The following is a 22,599-nucleotide window of genomic DNA, read 5'->3' as shown; positions in this document are numbered from 1 at the left end:
TGACAGGATAAGCATTATGCAGCAACTTTCAAGTATCTCATTCAGTGTACCTACAATAATTCTCAATCCTGTGAGTCTATTTTAATGGCATGGAGGCTGAAGCCTACTCTAACACTGCTGGGTGTGAGGTAGAAAGGAACTCTGGAAAGGAAGCTCACTCAGAAGCACACCCACACTAGCACTAACACTGGTCCAACTCAGAATCTTCAGTCAATCTAACCATCATCTATTTGAATGCAAAAACTGGACCTATTGCAGACAATGCATGTAGGCTAGAAAATGTCAAGAAAACTAAAGCAGTCTAGTAAGACCCGTGTATGCTCGACACACCTGCATCGCCAGCATAGTCCATTGTGGTGCATGTGACAAATTTCTCCTCTAGTCCTGGCACATGCACATTGCCTTGACCATTGCTTACCTCCAGAATTTTATAAGTGTGCCGCCTTGTGTGTGCACGCATTAACTGGACAAGAAAACGTGCGCTTATTGGTGAAACAGTTCTGTAAATTGTTTCTACCTACATTTACACAATCCAACATTAAAAATGATAGGTAACTGTCCATAAAATCAGAGAGAGAAATAACCCAGACCCTTGGCAAAGATGAAAGATTGTGTAGGCAGAAATTGGAATATCTGTGAGATTGATATTTAACTGCTTCTGTAAAGTGTTACACAATGCTTGAACTAAAAACAAACCAGAGGGTGCTTCCATTGTGCGCGGATGCATCTATAGTTGTCTGTGCTAGAACATAAGCTGGGTAAGTCTTCAAAGCATAAAATATGTCATATTACTTGTTTTTAATCGTTTACTACCATCTTTGTCTCAGCAGCCAGCCGCATGTACGTGATTTACTTGTGCAGTGATCATGTTATGTGTGTGTTTTTTCTCGCAACTTTTCTGCATCTTATTTAGTGCAATAAACTTGCCAAAAATGTATTTGTGGATTTTCACTTTTGTGGGCATCTTGTGCCTCTAACTTGGCAATATTTCCATTTACCTATTATTCTGAGAATGGAAGTGATTCCTCAGGTTTGCAGTCCAGATGAAGCAGTCTCAAGTTAGTCATGCCAGTTCAAGTTGGAATATCAATATAAGTCTATACGCACAAATAGGCTCATCCACAACTAAACTCCCAGCTTGCAGAAAGATAAGTACAAACATAAAGCTGTTAGCAAAATCATTCAATGTAAATAAAAGCAGGGACAAATTTCCTTTGTTCTACCTTAACAGTGTGTATGTGTGTGTGTGTGTGTGTGTACTTATTATTATTATTTATATATATATATATATATATATATATATATATATATATATATATATATATATATATATTGATAAGATTGTCCATTACTGTTGTGATACTCAAAATTTGCAGTTAGTGACCGCACAGATACTGATTAATTGCTATTTATAAAATGCCATTGATTTAACATAGGTTTATACCAATATGTTTATCCCTATAATGTACAGTTTAATTAAAGTACATCTAGCAACAACATTCACTCTGGATCACTTGACTGAAACTGCATTCTCAATGAGCAAAAAGGAAAAAAAAATCAATTACAAACCACCATATGGATTCTGAATATTCACAATTATAAAATGGCAAGACTGTATATTTCACACAATTCTTACTAAAACCTGTAAGGCTGGGTTTATACTTCACACAACGTGACATGTGCGCCTGCTAAATCTGGATGATTCCACTAGGTGGCACAGATATCATCACGGTGAAAAAACAACATTTGGATTCGCTGTGTTGTGAATTGCCGGAAACATCAATTAAATTTTTAGGACATCTTGCCATAATGTCTCTGAAAAGGATGGATGTTTAATGATTATATCCATCAATCCAGGGACCCGCCCATTCCAGCCAGCATCGGATGTGTGGCAGAAACAATCACAATTGTGATAAGCTGGTGGGGCATCAGCTTATCGCAAGGTGAATGCAAATGAACATACTAGCATTATTTTAGCATAATGAAATCCTCAAACATGCATGTCCTTGGAAGGAAACTGGAGCACACTATGGAAATCCTCCTGGAAAACCTGCAAACTCAAGGCAGGGAACACCAGGGACATGATTCCCTACTGTGAGGCAGCAGTGCCACTGCCCCCACATGGGAAATTATTGACAGCATTAATTGTTCAACCTCCTTAGCATTCTTTTTTTTGTGAAAAACATGGTAAAAAGTTTCATTTTTTGCCTTAAAAAATGAGATATTAAATCTCATGTTTCTACTGTAAAATATGCAAAACACAAAGTTCAAAGTCAGAAGTATAGAAAGTATAATGATACAAATTATAATAATGAACACAAGACACACCTATGTCGTTTCCCAAGCTATGCTCCGCACTAATGCTGTTGCCACTTTTACAGACTGAGTAATCCTAGGGTCTAACGCTTATGCAAGATGCGTCTATACAGTTGCCCGGGTGATGCTTGGGACTAATGTTTTTTGCACTGTTTTTACAGCCCAAGTGACGCTTGGGTCTCATGCTAAGAAGGTCAAATGAAGTTAATGATTCATCTGTAAAATGTAACATGATTTAATACACATTTAATCAGGAAAGCCCTATCAAGTATAAAGCTAAGGATTCTATATGGGCAGAGAACTGGAATATCATAAAGTGTTCTATGTGGCAATCACTGCCTATTGCTGCTGTCAGTGATGGAGGAAGCCCCAGAAGCACATAGCGATTTAACAGCAGGCTTGGTTTTAAGATGATATTTAAGACATTCTACTTTAATGACAAAATAAACTATGAGATTAATTTGAAATTTGCACTTTAATCATAAAACTGACCTTTCCCCCATCACTGAGTTCTTAACTTTTTTTTTTTTTTCACTTTGTGGCTCAAATACACATCCCTACATTCTGATGCTGTTGAGAAATTGCAAAAAAAAAAAAGGCTGTACTAAAGATGGTATGTGAGACCTGTATGCATCGTTATGATGGGGAATATGCGACACTTGTATTGTGAGAAATAGATTTAGAAAAGCACCACAAATACATTTCTGTGTCAGCATTTAAGTTTGATTTTGTTTCACCACATCAAACGATGCATCGAAGCACACACATTGATCTGGTAGGATCTGCAAAATGGCATGCTGTTACATGTTGATAGTAAACAAAGACTCTGACATCACACTCCAACATGAATACACTGTGCCCCCCAATTTTTTGCTGGTTCTGCAAATCGCACATGCGTCCAGTAAATGCATGGAACGCATGGCAGCGATGATGCATGTGCATACGTGTTATGACCGTGAAGAATAAACCAGCCCTTAAACTTGACAGGCTTTCATCTCATTTAATCCTCCATAATTTTTTTTTTTTTAATAAACCTAAGCCTTATAAAGAGGGAGGCACTGCTAGGTCTTTCAGGGGCACAGGCATACTTTATTTTCCCTACCAAATAGTTATGCCCAGCCCATCAGGACATCTGTTAGTTTCCTTGGTTCCTTTTGCTTCTGCTGCAACATACAAAAGTATGGTAGAAAAATGAAGACTAAAATAGGTAAGGGGAAAGCAACCTACTGAGTCAGTTTTCTGGAACTGCATATAAGACCATTCCACATAAAATGATTAGTGGTTAAAATCATAGTGTGTAGTGTTTTTGCCAGCTATCTCGGAGCCAAGAATTGCAACTGATGTAAGGTTCATCAAAGTTCAATTATTAAACTTTACAGGTGAGTTGGTGATGGAAAATAATATACCATACATTGTGAACTGTATTGCTTCTACAACACAGGTTTAGTTTTGTGCCTTATAGTCTTTACACCAGTCTGTATTTCTTGTATTAAATGTACATTTATAAAAATCATATGCAGCAAAGCAGTTAGCTTAGGTCTGCTTTTCCCACTTTTCGTTTGCTTTATTCCCTCTTCATCTTTCTTTCCTCCCACTTTCTAGATGGCTGATTGCAGTGTTGGTCTCTACAGTGTGTAGCATTGTCATCTGGTGGATTGTTTGTGGCTTCCTTTCTCCCATCCTGCTTATCTGTATAGATAGGTTAGGAACATAGTAAGCAGCAGAGGATTCCAAAAGTAGCAGTGTAAGTGTGCTGTTTACTTTCCTTTTAAAGTAATTGTTGAAGCAAATCAAATTTTTTGTTTGGTTAGTCCCTGTGCTTGATGATAACTGTTAGACTAAGTTCATTACATAAACACAGAGCATCCACTTTAGTTTTTGATTATAGATTTAACGTTTCTTTACAATCGTTCTTTTCTTATTTTGTTGCAAGAGCTGGGAATGAAAGAAACTTGTGTTTTACTGTTGTAAAATTCACCCTATGAGGACTTGTATTACTTTTAATTTTTTATAAAGAATTTGCATGATTTACCAAATCTCTTTTGCTTAAATTTAATTAGACACACATCACATATTTGTCTTCACCTAGCAATTTAGCTCCACACAGATTTTCTTTACCAATGTTTATTGTCTTAGGTGTCCATTATAGATAAAATGCACCCTTGCCATATCATCTACCAACACATACATCTGCATCTTATTTTGGCCAGTCAGTTGGCCTCATACCTTTCACACCAGCATGTTTTTCCTCACTGTGTAATTTACCTCTTTTAATAACAACTGTTGCTTTTTTTTAATCTTGATTAATGTTTCCACCTTTTTTTTTTTCTCCTTGTAACTCATTAACTTCATCCCAATCACAGGTGTTATACTTACACAGCTTGTGTAAACATTTCCTTTTAAGTGCTAAGGCTATGGCAAGTGTGGAAGTTGTTTCAGGAGCTGTCTCCCACTCTGCTACCTGTAACCATTATTCAGCATGCATCAGAAAAAACAAAAGCTCCATACTTTTGGATTGCCTATCTAGGACTTTGCTTGCTATATCAGCATTTGACTTCACTTTAGCTCACATTTGACAAGAAGATGCACTTGACACCTGCAACCCATCCATCAGGCTGCACCTTTATAAGAACATTTTCAACATCCTTATATTTCACTGTATTCTCTTTTGAAACTGCTTTGCTGTCAGCCATTCAAATTCAGGACCTTTAATTGTCTTGGCATTTTAGATGTCACTCTGGTTGCCCCTCTGGCTTTATTTGCCATCATCATCTTCAGTGTGTTTCTGCAAACTTCTTTCAAATGCTTGTCTTTGTTGCTCTGTTTAGCGACCTTTCAATGTATATCCAAATGTTCTCTGTTCCATTATTACCTAGGACAATCTTAATTTCTAAATTTTTGACAGCTGTTCATGCCCGTGTTTTTTTTTTTTTTTAAAATGCATCTCCTCTTAAACAGATTCATCCTCTCTCTTAATATTTTTCCACAGTAGTGTTTGTTGTGCCAACAGTCCACTACCACTTTTTGGCTGCCAGCTGAACCATGTTTTTGTAATTTTGTCTTTCATACTTGAGCATCTGCTTTCTCCTAATCTTCATCTTCCATGATCATCTGCTGATAATCCCTTTTTATAGGGTTTGCCTTCACATGGTGTCATGGTATATTTTGTCCTTTATAATTTGTCTGCTTATAGTGTTTCTAAACTGTCACATTCAAATCCTGTTGACTGCCTTCCTCTTAAACAGGGGGTTGCACATTATTATTGCTTAAATACATTCTCTGTTAACCTTTCATTTACAGACGTTGAAGTCATTTTGAACTGTTTTTACACATTAACATTTGTTCCCAAATCACCATTAACATTACCACCCAGTACAAGGTTTTACCCTGATGCAGCACACATTGTCAGTAATGTGAGATATATGCTTATCATGGACTTCCCTATAACTTTTTTTTTTTTTCTTTTCAAAACTACAAAATGCTCTCTCATTGTCTTCACATTAACCCACTCTGTCAACTTGTTTCCCTACTTGGGTTAAGTCATAAGGTTATAAATCAATAGGTAAATGTAAATTAATTTCTTAAATGTTTCTCTGGGCAAGTGTTTTAGCTAGTAATCTTACTCCTAAATAAAGAAGGTAGAGAAGTTGGTATCTGATAAAGCATCCAGAACCTAGCATTGAAGAAATGTTAGCTTGGCTCTAGAGGTTTTTTATTATTTATTTTTTGGGGTCGATAATGATCACTGATATCATATTACTGGATCAGCTATAAAAAAAAATTGGACTTGTTTTCCCATAATCCTGAAAACATCAGACTTGTGTCACATAAAGGCACAAAATCTGCCTGGTAATTTTGAATGTAGTCTTAGTTCCTGCATAACCAGATGCAGAGAAGTCAAATGTTCTATATTAAAGACTAAACTTAGACATTTTTATAAGTAAAGTTGGGGACCACTGGTTTCTTGTGTTCATTTCTTATAAGCAAATCGAAATTTTGTTCATTGACCATGGAAACACAAAAGTGAATAAAAATTCACTTGAAAGACATCCATTTTTAAGTTAATAAAATATGTAGGGAAAATATTTATCTGTAAAGTATATGGCAGTAATGAAAATAAAATACTTCTCATAATTACAAGCTATCATATTGTTTAATTTTCTCTGTTATGTTCTTACCTAAAACAAAGCTTAATTTAAAACAAAAAAAAGTAGTTTGCACCATTTGCCAAAAAAGAAAATACATATATTCTCACACATTGATTCAGTTGGTAGATATTGGCAGTTAAACACTGCTTAAATGTATGCTCTTATAGATTGTAACCATTTTAAATTATTAACTGCACATTTACTATATTTATACATGCTTTTTGCCCCCCCCCCATGTACTTTCTAGATATTCCTAATTCTTCAAGCGTAATTATAAATATGGATTATTATTTTAATTATGCAGTACTTGTTTCTTTCCAAAATGTATACTGTATGACACAGAAACCAACAATAACCAAAGTGTAAACCTTTAAAAAAGCTGTAAATCTGTAAAATGTTCATAATATTTCTCAAGAAGATAAAAGGTTAACATACTTGTCTTTTGTAGTAAAAATCAGACAATTTACATTGGCACCCGATACATGTATTGAAAGGGATTAGACAGTTTGCTGCAATTAAAACTTTAAGCATATTCTAACAAAAGAAAATATGAAACCCTTTATTGTTTCAGTTAGGCCCCCACCCCCAAAACACCAAAAAGGGAATAGATTTACTGGTGATGCTAACATTCTTTCTGAGTGGATATTCTGTATTTATTCCAGCGAAGTGGTGGTGGTGTTGTTTTTGTTAATCTGCAGCATAGTCTTGTTACTGCTTTAATTGCTGTGTACATTAATTCATATATTGGTAATGCTTTATACTGTGCAACCCACCTTAACAAAACAGCAAGAGTTCCTTTAAATATTTCGTTTATTACTTATAGATCTTTCTGCTGCACCCAATATAAAGTTGAAACTATTGATTTGTTTTACAGATTTGTAAAGGTTCTTTAATGAAAGTAACTAAAATTATTAAGTGTTAGAGCAGATATGAACAGTGAATGGACAACCAGTTTGCTCCCTCAGGTTTAATGAATGCTTTTTTAGCTCAGCATTCTAATAATGTGGTAAGTTTTGAAATTTCCAGAGTTGTTGCAATTTAACGAATTTGAATCTTCTGAATGTGTAATAAGGATCTTCAGTGATATTTAGTTTTTTCCTATTCTTCAAAATTAGCTGTATTTAAAGGTAATTTTTTTTATAGTACTCGGTCAAATCTTTTTTCCACAGTAAGGCAATGAATGTATGTAGGTATCTATTTTTTTAGGGTTGTGTGTGTGTGTGTGTGTGTGTGTGTGTGTGTGTGTGTGTGTATGTCAGTGGTGGTCTGTTTGCAGATGATTAACAAAAAACTAATATCATGGCAGATTTTTGCTATAAATACTGTATGCAGTAGTCTACATGCTATCATATTATTAACTGATATAGTGCATAAGAAGAATAATTTTGTATATAAAATAATTTAATAAAATCTTTTTATGTAATGAATGAAATAATACAAAAACATTCAATTAATAAAATCCTTGTTTATATTTGATACCCCTAAATCATTTTGTTGAAAAAAGCTTCCTTGCTGGCAAGTGCAAAACCAGGGTGGTAAGTGGTGGGGTAAGTTTAACAATTAACTTCCCCAGAATAGAATGAGCCTTACCAAACTGGCAGCATATGTTACTGTGTAATCATAAATAGTTATGTTGGTTACTTTTAATAACTGTGATGCAGTCTAACAAAGAAGCTATGATTTCTCTAAGTTGTGTGCATGCTGCAACCCAATTGCTTTCTGAATATGTGCATTACTTCATCCATTTCTTATCTGCACCCAAGCCAAAAATGTAAATGTAATTCTCATGAGCCAAAAAAAACGTTTTGTTACACTTGCTTTCCCATGATTTAACTTGGTACAAAATATTGCAGTTTGGCTGTATGTCACACATATTATAATGTGATTTACTAATATATGACTTTTTTGACAATTTTGCTAAGAATAATTATCTATTATGTATTTGTAGTTAATAACATGTCTTGGAGTGTGTAATTTTAAGCATAACATAATTACAAAAACACTTGATCCTGGTTTCCAAATACTTTGAACCAAATTCTAGCAAGAATAAAGCTGCTTTTGTTAAACACAAGCAGTGAAATTCAATTTAATGCACCTGCAATCATCTGCAATGATACACAGATTTACAAGACGATTTATAAGGGTAAATTGTGTAGAAATCTGCATTATCCAGGTTTTTAAAATAAGTTTTTTTTTTGCTATATGCATTTTCGTATTTTTTGGCATATGTGTATTTTCTTAAATCTAAGCAATGTTTTTGTAAACCTGAACCCCTGGTGTGGAATTTTTTACTTGTGGCGTCTTATGCTTTATACGTGTGCTGCTCTCCCCCAGCACACCCTATTGAAACTGTTATGCAGCCTCTGTCTCTCTTTGATGTGCTTCACAGCCATCCCAATTGGTAGTTGACCAAGTAATGGTGCTTCGTGGAGCTTGCTGCTTCAAGAAAGACCCCAACCTCAGTCATCAATTATGTATCTAGCTTTGTGAGGCTTCACAGGGACAACCGACCGCAGCAAACTAAACACCACCAAAACCCCCACACGTTGTGTGTCGCAACGTTGTGGTTCTTGGTGCTTCATGAGGGACCAGACTCCATTTCAGAATTAATAAGTCCATTTGAAATCTGCGCTTTGGTTGTTCACATCCTCTTGGCAGGAAAAAAATGAATTGGAGGCAAAATAGATGGTGTCTTATTGGGGCACCAAAACTTTAGGATTTTGGAGCATTTTCAATTTTGAAATTATTGATTTGAGATACTTAACCTGAATTGATTAATCTTTGACTCCGTTCATGGGAAATTGGTACAGTAAATCGATGAATAGAATATACTTTTTTTTCTCATTGCAACAGTATGTTCAAGATTTTGGGAGACTATATTTTGTCAGTGTCTTATAATAATGAAATGAGGTTTGATAAGTAGGGCTTGGCAATATGGACTTAAATGGATATTGTGATTATTTTAAACCAAAATGTGATATTTTGTATTTCGATGTGTTCTCAGAACACCTTGAATGTTAAAGATCAGCACCACAGACATGTATATTCAAATAAAAAAAAAAAAACCTGGTATATTTTCTCACAATGATATGAAATATTATCAAAGAAATCTCTCTCTCTCTCTCTCTGTATATATATATATATATATATATATATATATATATATATATATATATATATATATATATATATATATATATATATATATATATATATATATATATATATGTTCCAGCATCACTTTTGAATGTTTGGAGCGATTTTTCATGTTACTTGGTACACGTTTCTCATTGATCGACTAAAAATATTGTAGGGTGGAATCAACCCTAACCCACCCCCTTCTGGGTATGGTGGGGGTGATCTTGTATGCATGTTCTCATCCAGTTGACACTCGGAACGACTACCAGAGTGCGAACTGGAGGTGACTGCCAGCATTCTTTGTTTGAACACCACCTCACCACTGTTGCTTTTGAAATTAAATATAGTTGGCTGGTACTGAGCGTCAACTGGATGATAACATACATGTAAGACAAACACATTAGTGAGTCTTCATTGTTTGTTAATTTATTTTAATTTTTAAAGTTGTTTTTTCTCAAACAATTTAAAAAAAAAAAAAACACTTTCCTCCTGGGTAATGCTGGGTGTTTCATTGTTTTTATTGACTTTTACTTTTTTTTTTTTTTTTTTATTACTAAATGTCATATCGAAACTTCAATACATTGCCCAGCTCTAGGATAAACTACAAGCACTGATTACTTTTAAAAGACAATAACTACATTGGCTAAGTGTAACAAAAGTTGTTTTTTTTTTTTTTTAATATTTGTATAAATCGGTATTTAGAGTTATACTTCCAGCGCTGTCAAATGATTTACTGATAATTCAAACCCGTCTCTGTTACTGATATTATACTCACTAAATAAACCTCTGTCAGGCATATTGGCACATTAAAATTATTATGCAATGTACAAATTGCATTTTGACCTTCATATTGTTCATTCTGCTTGATAGATCAGAAGAAAATAAAATCCATACAAGATCTTCTTCACAGTCATTTAGGTATGTAATTTAAATTATTCATAATTATTTCATACTTGATTCCAAAATGTTACTTGCTTGTCTTTTAATGTTCACAGAGAGGTTTAGTTTGACATGCTCTGTATTGCTTTAGGTTAACCTGCTTGTATTGATTTTTAACAAATACTGCCTACGAACTTTATTTTTCGCTGACCTCTTTGCCTTTTCTTGACAAGTTTGATCCTCCTGTAACGTGCAGTCATGTAGTCTTTTTCTGCATTACCTACCCTTTTCAAGCTGCTCATTTGTCATGTTCTCTCATCACTTGACTTGAACCTTGATCCAGCAATTATGTTTGTATCATAAATTCTTGGCTATGGTAATTATGGCATTCATTACTGATAGCAGTCATCCTAATTAGCAGAGTAGCATCTTGTAGGAAAATTTCCTGAAGTATAGCTATTCAGTTTTACATTCTTCATATCTTTAAATTATTTGATTCTCTTCAATAATACAGCTTGTCTCATATTAAGCATTTGTACTAGGCAAATCAAAGTAGTTTTCCTATATTGTTTGCATTTTTCTTTTCTTTTTTTTTTTTTTTTTTTTTTTTACATGGTCCTCTGGCCGCAGAATGATTTTGTTATTGATACTGCCAAATAATTTTGAGACCAATTGAATTGCTGTGACCACACACCATTAAGCTTCTTATTTTGAATATTTGTGCTGTCTTGAGCGGTGAACCTATGGTCTCTTGCTAAGAGGGAAACGCTTTGCGACATGAGTTAAATGGAGCTCTACATCAATCAGCCATGCAGAGACTGTCTTATGACCACTGTGAGTGGCGCACTTCCCTGGTGAACTCTTGATCTTGATCTCTCTCTCCCCCTCTGTGTCAGCTCCCACCACAGAGTTTTTAGTTGAGATAGCAACAGTCCACATTGCCTTAGATAATCAGGGTTCAACTGTAGTTTTTCTAGTACTTCTTTACAATAGAGTATCGTATGAGTACAAAATCATACAACTGTTTTGGCAGTATTAAACAACCCTCCTAAATTACGATACTCTTATTTTAAAGTAGTAGAAGAAAAAATACAGTTGAACCCTGATTGTCTAAGGCATTGTGGACTGTTGCTATCTCAGCTGAAAACTCTGTTTGGATGGCCCCTTTAATAGCGATGCTTCACAGAGGTGGTGGGAGCTGACATAGAGGGAGAGAGAGATCAAGATCAGTTGATTTCACCAGGGAAATGCACCACTTACAGTGGTCATAAGACAGTCTCTGCATGGCTGACTGATGTAGACCTCCATTTAACTTGTGTTGCAAAGCACTTTCCTCTTAGCAAGAGACCACAGGTTCACGGCTCAAAACAGCACAAATATTCAAAATGAGAAGCTTTATGGTGCATGTGTACAGAAATTCAATTGGCGATAAGGGTGGGATTTGCACTGTGGACAGGTGGAGCGAAGTGGGGTTGCTTCAAAGAGAATGTGGGGGCTGACAGAGAGAGATCTGCTGATATCACCAGGGAAGCGTACCACTTACAGTAGTAAGAGACAGACTCTTTGCAACTGACATATAGAGCTCTCTGTTTAGCTCATACAGCAAAGCGTTTGCCTCTGAGTCAGACAATGCAAGTTTGTGCCTCCCAATGGCAGTTCACCACACCATTTTGAAATGTGTAAACATAAAAATGTTAAGTGAACGAAACGGTACAGCATGTGTAAATGGTCAACACTGGCGACACACCCCTCCCTTGACTATAGCTAAGATGCCACAGTCTCAAGTTCCCACAGTCCCTAGCTCCTCGACCGCTCACTCTGTCTGTACAGTCAACTGTAAAAGTACAGGTTGTACTCAAATAATGAGGAAACTCAGGAAATCTGGGCACAGCTAATTGATGTTAAAATGTATAAAACTGACACAATACTGAAATCTGGCCATCATCGTAAACCTTGTTGCTCAACAAGGACTATGCTTTTAGTCCTTTCATCAAGATGTTCATTGATTTATCAGTTTGTAAAGCATTCCACAGAAGGGCCTTTAAAGAGGAATGGTAAACAAAACATTCTGTTTTGAGAGTCCCGATAATTGTCTCCAAAGTATTTGCAAAATTTCACAGACAGAATTCTGCAGATGCAGTGAGTTTGAGACTAAATTGGAACTTTTGGCCTGGATTGTTAAGTGGTATAGCACACACTGATCAAACCTAACGGATCAGCCGTGTCATACTGTCCACTTCAAAAAGTATAATGGTAGTAACAACGTGTTATTGGGATACTTTTCAGCAACAGGATATGACTATGTTGTCATGTTTATGGGAAATGTGAATGAATTCAATTTTTTTGGTTTGCAGAAAAATAGTGTGATACTTTGTAATGTTTTGTGTGTGCAGGTGTTATATATATATTTAATTTGTACTATCGCTAAGCTAATTTTATTAATATTTTAAATCAACAGAATTATTTTGCAAAGCAGTAAATCTACATTTTCCACTGGTATGGGTAAAAGAACAAGGTTCAGCAATGGCCTCAGCAACGACAGGTGAGTTGACATCTGCTACATTCCCAAGATCACAAAACAGAAGCACAGTGAAATGCATATTCATTTTTATATTTAAAATTTTGCCAAGGATCCCTTCTATTTTGGAATCAGTTGCCTTATTTATCAAAATATCAGAGCTGACTAATCATTGCATCACCTGAACTTCATGGTTATCAGGCAGCAGATAGGAAATTGGAACATACATTACACTGCTAGTCAAAAAGTAATGGTATTTTGATTAAATATGCATCAATTTCTATCAAAAACATGAAAATTTTCAGGTGATGTCACACTTTTCACCAGTAATGTAAGTACACTATGTATCTAAGTACATGTTGTATTTTACATATTCCCATGTCCTTTTTTGTTATTCTTATTTCACTTTTTTATATGTTTCTCTTAATTTTGCTAGTGCTGATTTTGAAAGATGTCTTCCAACTGGTCAGAGGATAATTTAAGCCTTCATTTAACAGATTTGTTGTTCACTGGATCAGCCCTAAATGACTATAGTCCACTGGTATATATCCTATTTTCACATTTGCTGGTGCCAGGCATTTTGACACTGGTAAAAGTCCCCTCTCTTTCACAGAAAGCCTTAATTTCACAAAATGAAAACTTGTTTTGGTCAATACATGAATATGAGATAAGCTGTTGTATACTTTCTGTGTGTGACTCCTGCTTCTTGGAGACAGACCTGTTTACATAGTCTGATGAAAGATCCGGTTAACTGTAAAATCTTTCTTTGTCCCTGTTTGTAAAAAAATCATGATCACAATCTTCTATTCCAGAATAGGCAAGACAAAATGGGAAAAGCATATTTTCCATGGAAGAAGCAATTAGGAATATACCAAAAGAGAAAAGGCTACAGATATAAACTTATGTTTTGTATCTCCTGTCAGCTGTTAGGAGCACAGAAAGTATAACTTTTTTTGAGGTTCTGCCAACCTACTCTGACCGACAAATACATATTTATTTTCTATTTAGCTATAAGGTATAATCCCTGCATACCTTCATACAAGCCAAGATTTCAACAAAAGTTTCTTGCTAATTTTCAATCACATTTTAAATAGACTTTCTGGTGTTTATTTTGTATATTTATGAATTAACATTTACGTGCAAGTAATATTCTGATGTTTTACAGTAATTGAATTGGAGGTGATGCTCCTTTAACAGCACATTAAGAACATTCCCAGCTGAAAACTTTTTTTTCTTCTTACGGGAATTTTAAAATATACTTTTATTTACTCCAAAAATGCATACACATTGTTGATTTTAATAACATTTAATTATGGTGATATTTGTTCAATGTAGTTTTTCATCCTTTAGAATGTAGTATGCAATATTCTGTATTACATTTCTAAGTGAAATCCACTCGTGTTTTGTTTTGCAATGGCACTGAATTAGTAGTTTCTCCCTTACCTTAAACTTGTAGTGTTATTCCGCTAAAGGCAACGTATGAAACATATGGAAGACTAACTGACAAATGTATATAAAAATATCAAAATCTTTCACATATACATATTTTTTTTAATATTTGACCCACTTATTTTACTATGCTCCAAGAAAATGAATATATAGTTGAACTTGGATTGATCTAATGTTTGTGACTATTACCTTTATAATAATCAGTACGTGAGAAGATGCATTTTTAAGATATAAAACCATGTGTTCAATACCTTTTATACAGAAAAACACATCTCCACATTAAATTCTTATTAAAAGTATATGAAAGGTGTGATCTCTCCTTATCTGCGAGTTCACTACACAAGCAGACACTTATAAATGTGACTAAAGCTGATCTTTTTTTTTTAGAGAACATACCCATTCATAGTTACATTTGGTGAAAAATGGTTCTCATATATGGAAATTTAAAAGTAAAGTGCTGTTTCAAAATTTATGAGCCCCTATTGTGTGTTTTGTGTAGTTGTCTGTGTGTTTTTGCATGTTTTATTCTCTCTCTAATCCTTAGCTGGGTATAGCACAGGGTTTCCTCAGGAGCTCATACACTGCTGTAGGTGCCACTGGATTTCGGAATATACGTATAACGCCTTCCCATGCTATTCGGCCCATGGCTATGGCTTTGGCATCATTGAGGCCGAGTCGCTGTTTTCTCAGATCCTCTTCAATTTGTGTGGACCACATCTTTTTAGGTGCCACGCTTTGAACCTTCCAGTCCTCAGGGTGTTTCTGTCAGAGTAGCTTGTGTAGTATCCAGCAGGTGTTAATTCTGCATATAAGGCCGAACCATCTAAACCTTTTCAATTGTATTGCCTCTTCAACTGTTGGTTGGTGGTTGCAGCTTGTCCGTATGATTTCACTTCGAAGACGGTCATGGAAGGAGACACCTAGGATCTGCCACAGACATCGTGTTTGGAAGACCTCAAGCTTGTTCATGTCTTGTTTGAGCAGTGTCCACATTTTGGATCCTTAGAGGAGAATTGGCAGGATTAGTGTTTGGAAGAGGTGGATCTTAGTCTTGAGGGAGATGTTGGGCTTCCTCCGTAGACACAACTTGAGTGAGGCGAACGTCGTTGCCTGGCTGATCCGGCTATGGATTTCAGTGATGGATGCCACTTTCTTCCCTTGGATCAGTGTCCCCCAAATACTTGAATTTTTGTACTTGTTCAATTTGGACCCCATCGAGGTGAATGTTGGCCTGCAGTTCATCCATTGTCAGAGCTTTGGTCTTATATGCATTGATCTTTAGGCCGTACGACTGGGTGGTATGGGTGATATCGTGGAGGATATCAGTGGCCTCCTCATTGGTAACTGTGAATATGGCGCTGTAATCTGAGAACATCAAATCAGTCACAAAGTTGTACTTATTGTACTGCACCCTACACCTGCATTTAAATGCTTTTCTTATAATGGTGTTGATCACAGTGTTGAAGAGCGAGGAAAACTCGACATCCCCTTGGTGGACTCCAGTTTGGTTGGAGAATTCCTCCGATAGCTCATTTAGAACCCACACAGAGCTGGTTGAGCCATATTATAAAGTTTGGAGGAGTCTGATGATCTTATGAGGGATACACTTGGCCTTCAATGGCCTCCTGTTTTATTAGATATTTGCTGTGATTTTGCATATTTTGTAGAGCATTTGATGTATGTAATCAACAAAGAAATTAACAAGAATTAGTTAGTGAGGTAAGTATAAAAAGATGTCACAACAATTAGACACTCAATTAATCTGTGAAAGAGCCAGGTACTAGAAGGTGCTCTACTCAGTTAAGGTAAAAGGCGGAGTTAGTTTGATTTTGCACACACAAACAAATTAGCTACACCATGCTGCAATTTTAAAACAGACCTCTGCTTTGTCAACCTTAACAGTTCCAAATTCTCATCAGTCTGGAAATTAGTATAAAAATATAGTAAAACATTGTGGAATTCATTAATCTACTGCAACATAAACTAGAATATTTTAAGACTATTTTGACAGTATGCTAGTGAAGGTCATCTTAAAAACTATAATGTCCAAAAGAACCCTAACATCATATCCAGGTATATTCAGAGTTACTTTCACTAATGTGTTGTTGAGGCAACGTAAATATTAATATCATTCAGCCAAGAATCTTTTGCTCTTATTAAATATTGCAAAGGAATATTTTGGATTACCTTGTGGATATTTGGAAGAATGTTCTGAGGAAGGTTCAAGTTCAAAAGTTATTTTGTTGTAGCCAAAAAGTCGAAAGCCAATATTGTTAATTAGACTGTTGGTTGAAAGATTATATTTATTTAACAATTATTTGTTTGTCATATTTCATGTCTATCTCTAACAATCTTTATGAAGACAGTCCTGTTTAAAGATATACCTGTGATCGTTGATAATACAGTTAAGGGCTTCCATAGGAACCAGCAGCACCACAAAATTAAACAAGTAAAAGTATGCTTTGTTTAACTTTTCTTACAGATGTTTTCAGATGGCTAAACATTTATTAGGAGTATCTTGAATAATATTTTAATTAACTATTGTTTTCCTTGTACAACAGCCAGTTGTTAAACCACAGACTAGCAAAGTCTCTAGGCAACTTGCATGCATTGGCTAAAGACCAGGAATCAACCAAGAATGAGGCAAAATATGGCAGTAAACATTTATCCAATTCAGCCAACCAGAGGAGCATCCTAAACAAAGTAAACTACACCTCACTGAGATCTGCCACAGAGAACCTTCCAAACATCTCTCGGCCTTTTCAGTTTTTAAGCCGCTCTTTCCCTGTAAGTATTTTATCATTTACAGTAAAGGGTTTCACTGTCATTTTTTTTTTATTATACCAAATACTTAGTTTTTTCTTGTATAATTTCGTATTTTTTCCAGGTGTGGTCTGTGAAACTTTTAGATTTTGATCTGACAAATATCTAACAGCACAGTAACACAACTTAAATTTAAAAACTACTAATGAACTAGTGAACCTGCTAATTCTACATGATGCTCATCATTAATTTGAGTTAGAAAAATCCCCAAAGTAACCATTACTCTGAATAAATTTCACATAAATTTTAAAGTTGATACATCTGCTATAAAGATTTATAAAGTTTTACATTTTCACTTAGTTTAGGTTTCACTTCTGTTTCTATTTATATTCTATATAATATTTGTCATGTATTAGGAACTATCTTGGGTTGGGTGGAAGATTTATAGTAAGGGATGTAAACATGTTTAAAGTATGCATTAGCGATGATACAAGATTAGATGCACTTACTGTAGCTGTTGAAGTTTGAACATCACAAAAAGGCTAAGGGCATTTCAATAATACGTAATAATATAGGACTCATTACATTAATTGTGCTCTGGGTATGAGTAAACAAAAATCTTAAAGTATTATCAAAAAATGTGATCTGCGATTTAGAAGAATTCCTCATTTCTTCACTTTTATACAGAACTGCATCTGTTTTGCCGTTTAGCCTTGTTCAAACTAAGCTGCTTACACATAAGTGAGAACACAGTAGCTGTAGGCCATCTGTGTCCATACTCCATGTGCATTGTTGAACATTTGCATTACTTGCATCAATTTACAGAAGATTTTAACAAGGAATGTCTACTGAATTTTAACTTCCAGAATATTACTAAAATAAGTAAGTAAAATTTTAAAACACAAGCTAATACAAGAGTGATTTCCTAAGCAAGAAATACATGGTTAAATCAGAAAAAATAACTTTTTTTGTTTGCCAAACTTCATGTTTTAGCCTATAGAAATCTTCAACAAGCTACTGCTTAAAAAGGATGCATGAAACAGCTGGTGACTCTTAACTTTTCTCTGTCTAAATGCTGGTTTAAAAGTGCAATTTCAGTGGATAATGCCTATTAATTCCCCCTCAGGGAATGTGGACATAGTCTTCTCAAAGTTTTTACCAGTGGTTAGGGGTACCCTACGAATAGTATGTGGTACATACTGTTTACAAGTGGTTTGGCCATATTTCTTGTATGAACTCTTCGTGTATTTACAATACACCAACTTGCACATTTTTCCACATCCAATATCAGTACTGCTTGCTTTGAAATTCAAATGTGAACAGTGTCTTTATCACACTCTGATGCCCTTACTTTGCTTAATGTTACTGACTATAGATTCAAACATACATTTTATTTGCTGCCTTTTATTGAAGATAGTTTAATGTAAACTCAGTATATACATTTTTGTTTAGACCTTTTGATATTAATTTGTCTGTATGGGCCATGACCGTCACCAGGAAAAGTGGTTTAGAAGATAACATTAGATATTTCTGTATGGTGCCATCAAGAAAAACAATGCAGCATCACAACGATGGACGAGGCTGCATTCATTTTAGCTGTATCGCCTCAGGCCAAAAAGCTCCAGTGTAAATACACAAAAAAGTGTAATTTGAACTGTTCTCTCTGAAAGGTTTCACATCCTGTAATGTGAAAATTAAAGGATTATTTCAGAATTCTTACGCTCGGATAATGACAGCAGTGTTCCAACCAAGAAGTGAAACATGAAAAATACTGTCGGGCTGGACAAATTTTAAATGCATGTGGTAGTCTTCTGGGCTACCAGCTTTGTAAACCTGGTAGTCCAGGTACACGTTCTGGTAGTCCATCATAATATATTGGGTGGAGGTTTACCTCCAACTTTTTATAGCAATGTTTATTTGTAAAGTTTTGTTGTACACAGCTCTCTTCTACCACAATATAAAGACAACCTGCATTTTGGAAGATAATATTTTACTAAATAGGTGATTTTTTAAAGGATTATGACACGTTTATTTGTGGTCTTTTTTTCGAATGTGCACAAATATTTCATCAAAAATAAATTGAATTACTGCATTAATATTATCATATTTTGTTTTTAGACCCCACCAATTAGTTTCTTTGTTATTAACATCATCAGTTTGACCTTCAGGATTATTCTGAGGTGCAATATGTCCTTTACAGTGTAGTACACCATTAGTTGACCACAGTCGGGCATCTGTGTATACAACTGCATTAATATTTGTGATCCTTGGGTCATTAAGTGGTTCCTCATGTTATTGAAGATGAGGATTAGGCCTGAAAAAGCATGTTGACACTGTGCAGTGTTTGGGCTAATAGTAATGAGCCTTTTCACAATATCAAATATACGAGGTGTGGCAGAAAAGTAATGAGACTGATTTTTTATTTACCAAAGTTTTTTTTATTTTTTTTGTTTTTCAAACATCAATGTTATCCCCAAGTTCCCTTGGGCAGCTACACACCGATGGAGACGTTGTTCCCACTGTTGGTAGCAGCGCTGGAAGTCTTCAACCGGTATGGTCTTCAGCATGTCCGTTACACTCTTGGATGTTTTCTAAAGTCCCGAAATTACGTCCTTTGAGGACATTTTTCAGTTTAGGAAAAAGGAAAAAGTCACACGGACTGAGGTCAGGTGAATAAGGGGGCTGGGGAACCACAGGAATGCCTTTTGAGGTCAAAAATTTTTATGGAAAGGGCAGTTTTTCTGCACCATTTTGGCACTGACCTTTTGCAAGTGCAAATGTTCAGTCAAAATTTGATGAACGGTAAATCTGTTCAAATTTAATTGTAAACTCAACATTCTTAATGTTAAACGATGGTCTGATCTCACAAGAGTGTTCACACGTTCGATGTTTTCATTGGTTTTCGAAGTTGAAGTCCTCCCTGAACGGTGTTCATCTTCAACGTGTTTTCTGCCTTCCAAAAATTATTTGTGCCAGCGAAAAACTTGAGCTCTGGATAAAGAATGTTCCCCATAGGCCTGCTTTAACTTTTCAAACGTCACACTTGCCATTTAATGGCACAAGGTTGCTCCAAATTCCGCTGTTCCATTTTGCGTGACGCACACCCAAAAATACAACTTCGCTAATAGCAGTCACAAAAATCACGTAGTTAACATGTAGCGGGGCCACATAGTGTTCAAATGTCAGTTCTGAGTGTGTCTCGTTTCATTGTCCCATTGGCTGTGTGTATGTGTATCAGTTAATGCCATCCCCGTAAAGGAGGACGGATGATGGGAGGAGACCACAGCCGCAAATCTGGAAAACACCTGTGCTAAATCAACCAATTACTGCCGTCACCGACCATTTAAGAGGAAGGAGAGAGAAGAAAAAAAAGACCGTGTTTTGTGTCAATCACTTCAACTTGCTTGCTGTCTCATCACATTGCGCTTTGTTCCAGTTTGTTTTTCATTAATCCGGACTGTCTTCCAACCTGCATCTGCTGAGACCCCGGGGTCGATTCATCATCCACCATACGCCGAGGAATCACGGTGAGGTTGCTCCAAAACGCCGGGAAAATCAAACACCACAATTGCCGCTAGTTCAGTCATCCGTATTCAGGACATTTTACTTTCGGACTCAAGTTCACAACCATTCTGTTTATTAGTCATTTTGTTGCTTGTGTGGTGTGTGTTATATGTTACAGGGACAAGGGAGGGGTTTTGTATGTATATTTTGGTGCTGTCTTGAGGTTGCTGGGGTGGAGGAATATTTATATGTGCATTTGTTTTGTGGCATGTCTTGTTTCATTGAATACATTTACTCCGTTTAATTTTACATTCTGTTTTTGTGGACTTGCATTTATACCGTCGATTGTGGGGAAAAGTTTACTTGTGTAGAAGTACGGCTTGATAGTTAGATTTCTCAGCAAATTATCCAGGCCACAGGTCTTGGAGGTGTAGCTGCCGGCTGGGTAAAGGGGTCGGCCGTTACAAACAGAAGGAGTTGAAACTCGCACTGAGCTATGGGAGGGTACTGATACACGTGCTCTATCAAGGACAACAGCGCAGCGTTGCCAGATCGCTTGCAGTGTTGACAGTCTCATTACTTTTCTGCCAGACCTCGTATACCTGTTAGGAGCTTAGCGTACGTATTAGTTAATGGTTGTTAATAAGATTCCTCTCGTGCCTTTTTTGTGATCTGTTTGTAATGGAGTATCTCCCTCTGATTTTGACAATGTCAGTTTCCTAAGCCAACACTTGAAAATTTGTAGCAGGAGCACTCTTGGAACATTTAAGCAATCACATGTGATCAACAAGCTGCTGAATATTTTAAGACATTTTTTCAGCTGACAGGGCTTGCTACTGCTGAGTGTTACTTGCTACATCAATGTATGTATTTGGTTCCAAGTTTTACATTTCATGAAATGACTTGCAGTTAAATGCATCAGCATTTATTAGATCTTGTAAACCGACTAGTATAGTAAACAGCTTAATATTTACTGTGTTTTCTCACCTCTTCAATCCTGAAATTAGATTTGAATGCAAACAAAGGACTGTTTTTATATGTTTTCTGGATGCTCTCTGCATACAGCATGGTACATTATCTGACTTGATTGTGATGCTGTCCAGTATTTGAAAAGTTATGTTCCATTTATTTCTGTCATAAGGCTGCTTGTAATTATGTATTAGTCTTTTTGCTTCTTTGGTGTTGAAGCAGTAGTGCAATGGTTCACCTTATCCTTTCCTCTTTTTTTTTTTTTTTAATAATCCATAATAAAAAATACTTTATTACCTTATTTATATCGAGGGAAATGACAGTAGGATACAATTAATTTTTTTCCACTGCCTTGGCTACTTTACAGTGAACAATGCTGTTTCACATGCTGTACAATTTCACCGTATTGCTGACTAGGGTTGTGTGTGTGTTTGCGCGTGTTAGACTTGCTATAAGCAGTTGCCTTTAAAATACATGGAGAATTCATTCTTTTGTTTTCATCAAATTGTTTTTGATTGGGAAAACATCCCAGGCCTTCAGGTTGCCAGTTTGTTCCCTCCTGTACTCCTGTTTTATCCCCATGGCAATTTACAGTAAACTAATTTGCAAAGAGCAGATGTATTACAGTAAAGTTTGTATAACCATTAGTAGAAGTAATAATGTAAAAAGCATAATTCTTTTAATGCCATTTTGCATGAAATTGATCTGTTTCAAATCACAACGAAAGAGGACCCTTTGTTGTGTGCAAGACATGGAGCCATCTAGATGGTGTGTTAGTCCATCACAGGACACAGTCATATATGCACTAACACTCTTATCTAATGTGCCTTTTAAGTATATGCTGTGTATAATACAGTGAAACGTAAGGATCAATTGATCAACTTGGTCATTCCTGGGGCAGTTTAAGGCCCTCTG

The 22,599-nt window shown here is 35.7% G+C and overlaps 1 protein-coding gene across 7 annotated transcripts in view; it reads left to right on the top strand.

The window, feature by feature from the left end:
- Positions 1 to 22,599, top strand: part of cdc14b (cell division cycle 14B) — an 83,826-nt gene that overhangs the window by 47,406 nt on the left and 13,821 nt on the right. For 4 of the 7 annotated variants that reach the window (XM_039758870.1, XM_039758867.1, XM_039758869.1 and 1 more), the window contains 3 exons: positions 10,473 to 10,520; positions 12,940 to 13,023; positions 17,010 to 17,235. In XM_039758870.1, the coding sequence (XP_039614804.1) occupies positions 10,473 to 10,520; positions 12,940 to 13,023; positions 17,010 to 17,235 (358 nt within the window). Of the gene's footprint in view, positions 1 to 3,918; positions 4,061 to 10,472; positions 10,521 to 12,939; positions 13,024 to 17,009; positions 17,236 to 22,599 lie in introns of those variants that run through there. The other 3 variants (XM_039758872.1, XM_039758871.1, XR_005634336.1) reach the window with 2 other exon arrangements.

This window comes from Polypterus senegalus, chromosome 7 (assembly GCF_016835505.1).
Source record: "Polypterus senegalus isolate Bchr_013 chromosome 7, ASM1683550v1, whole genome shotgun sequence".
NCBI lineage: Eukaryota > Metazoa > Chordata > Cladistia > Polypteriformes > Polypteridae > Polypterus > Polypterus senegalus.
Note: the sequence above shows the minus strand (reverse complement) of the source record. Positions and strands in the feature narration are given on the sequence as shown.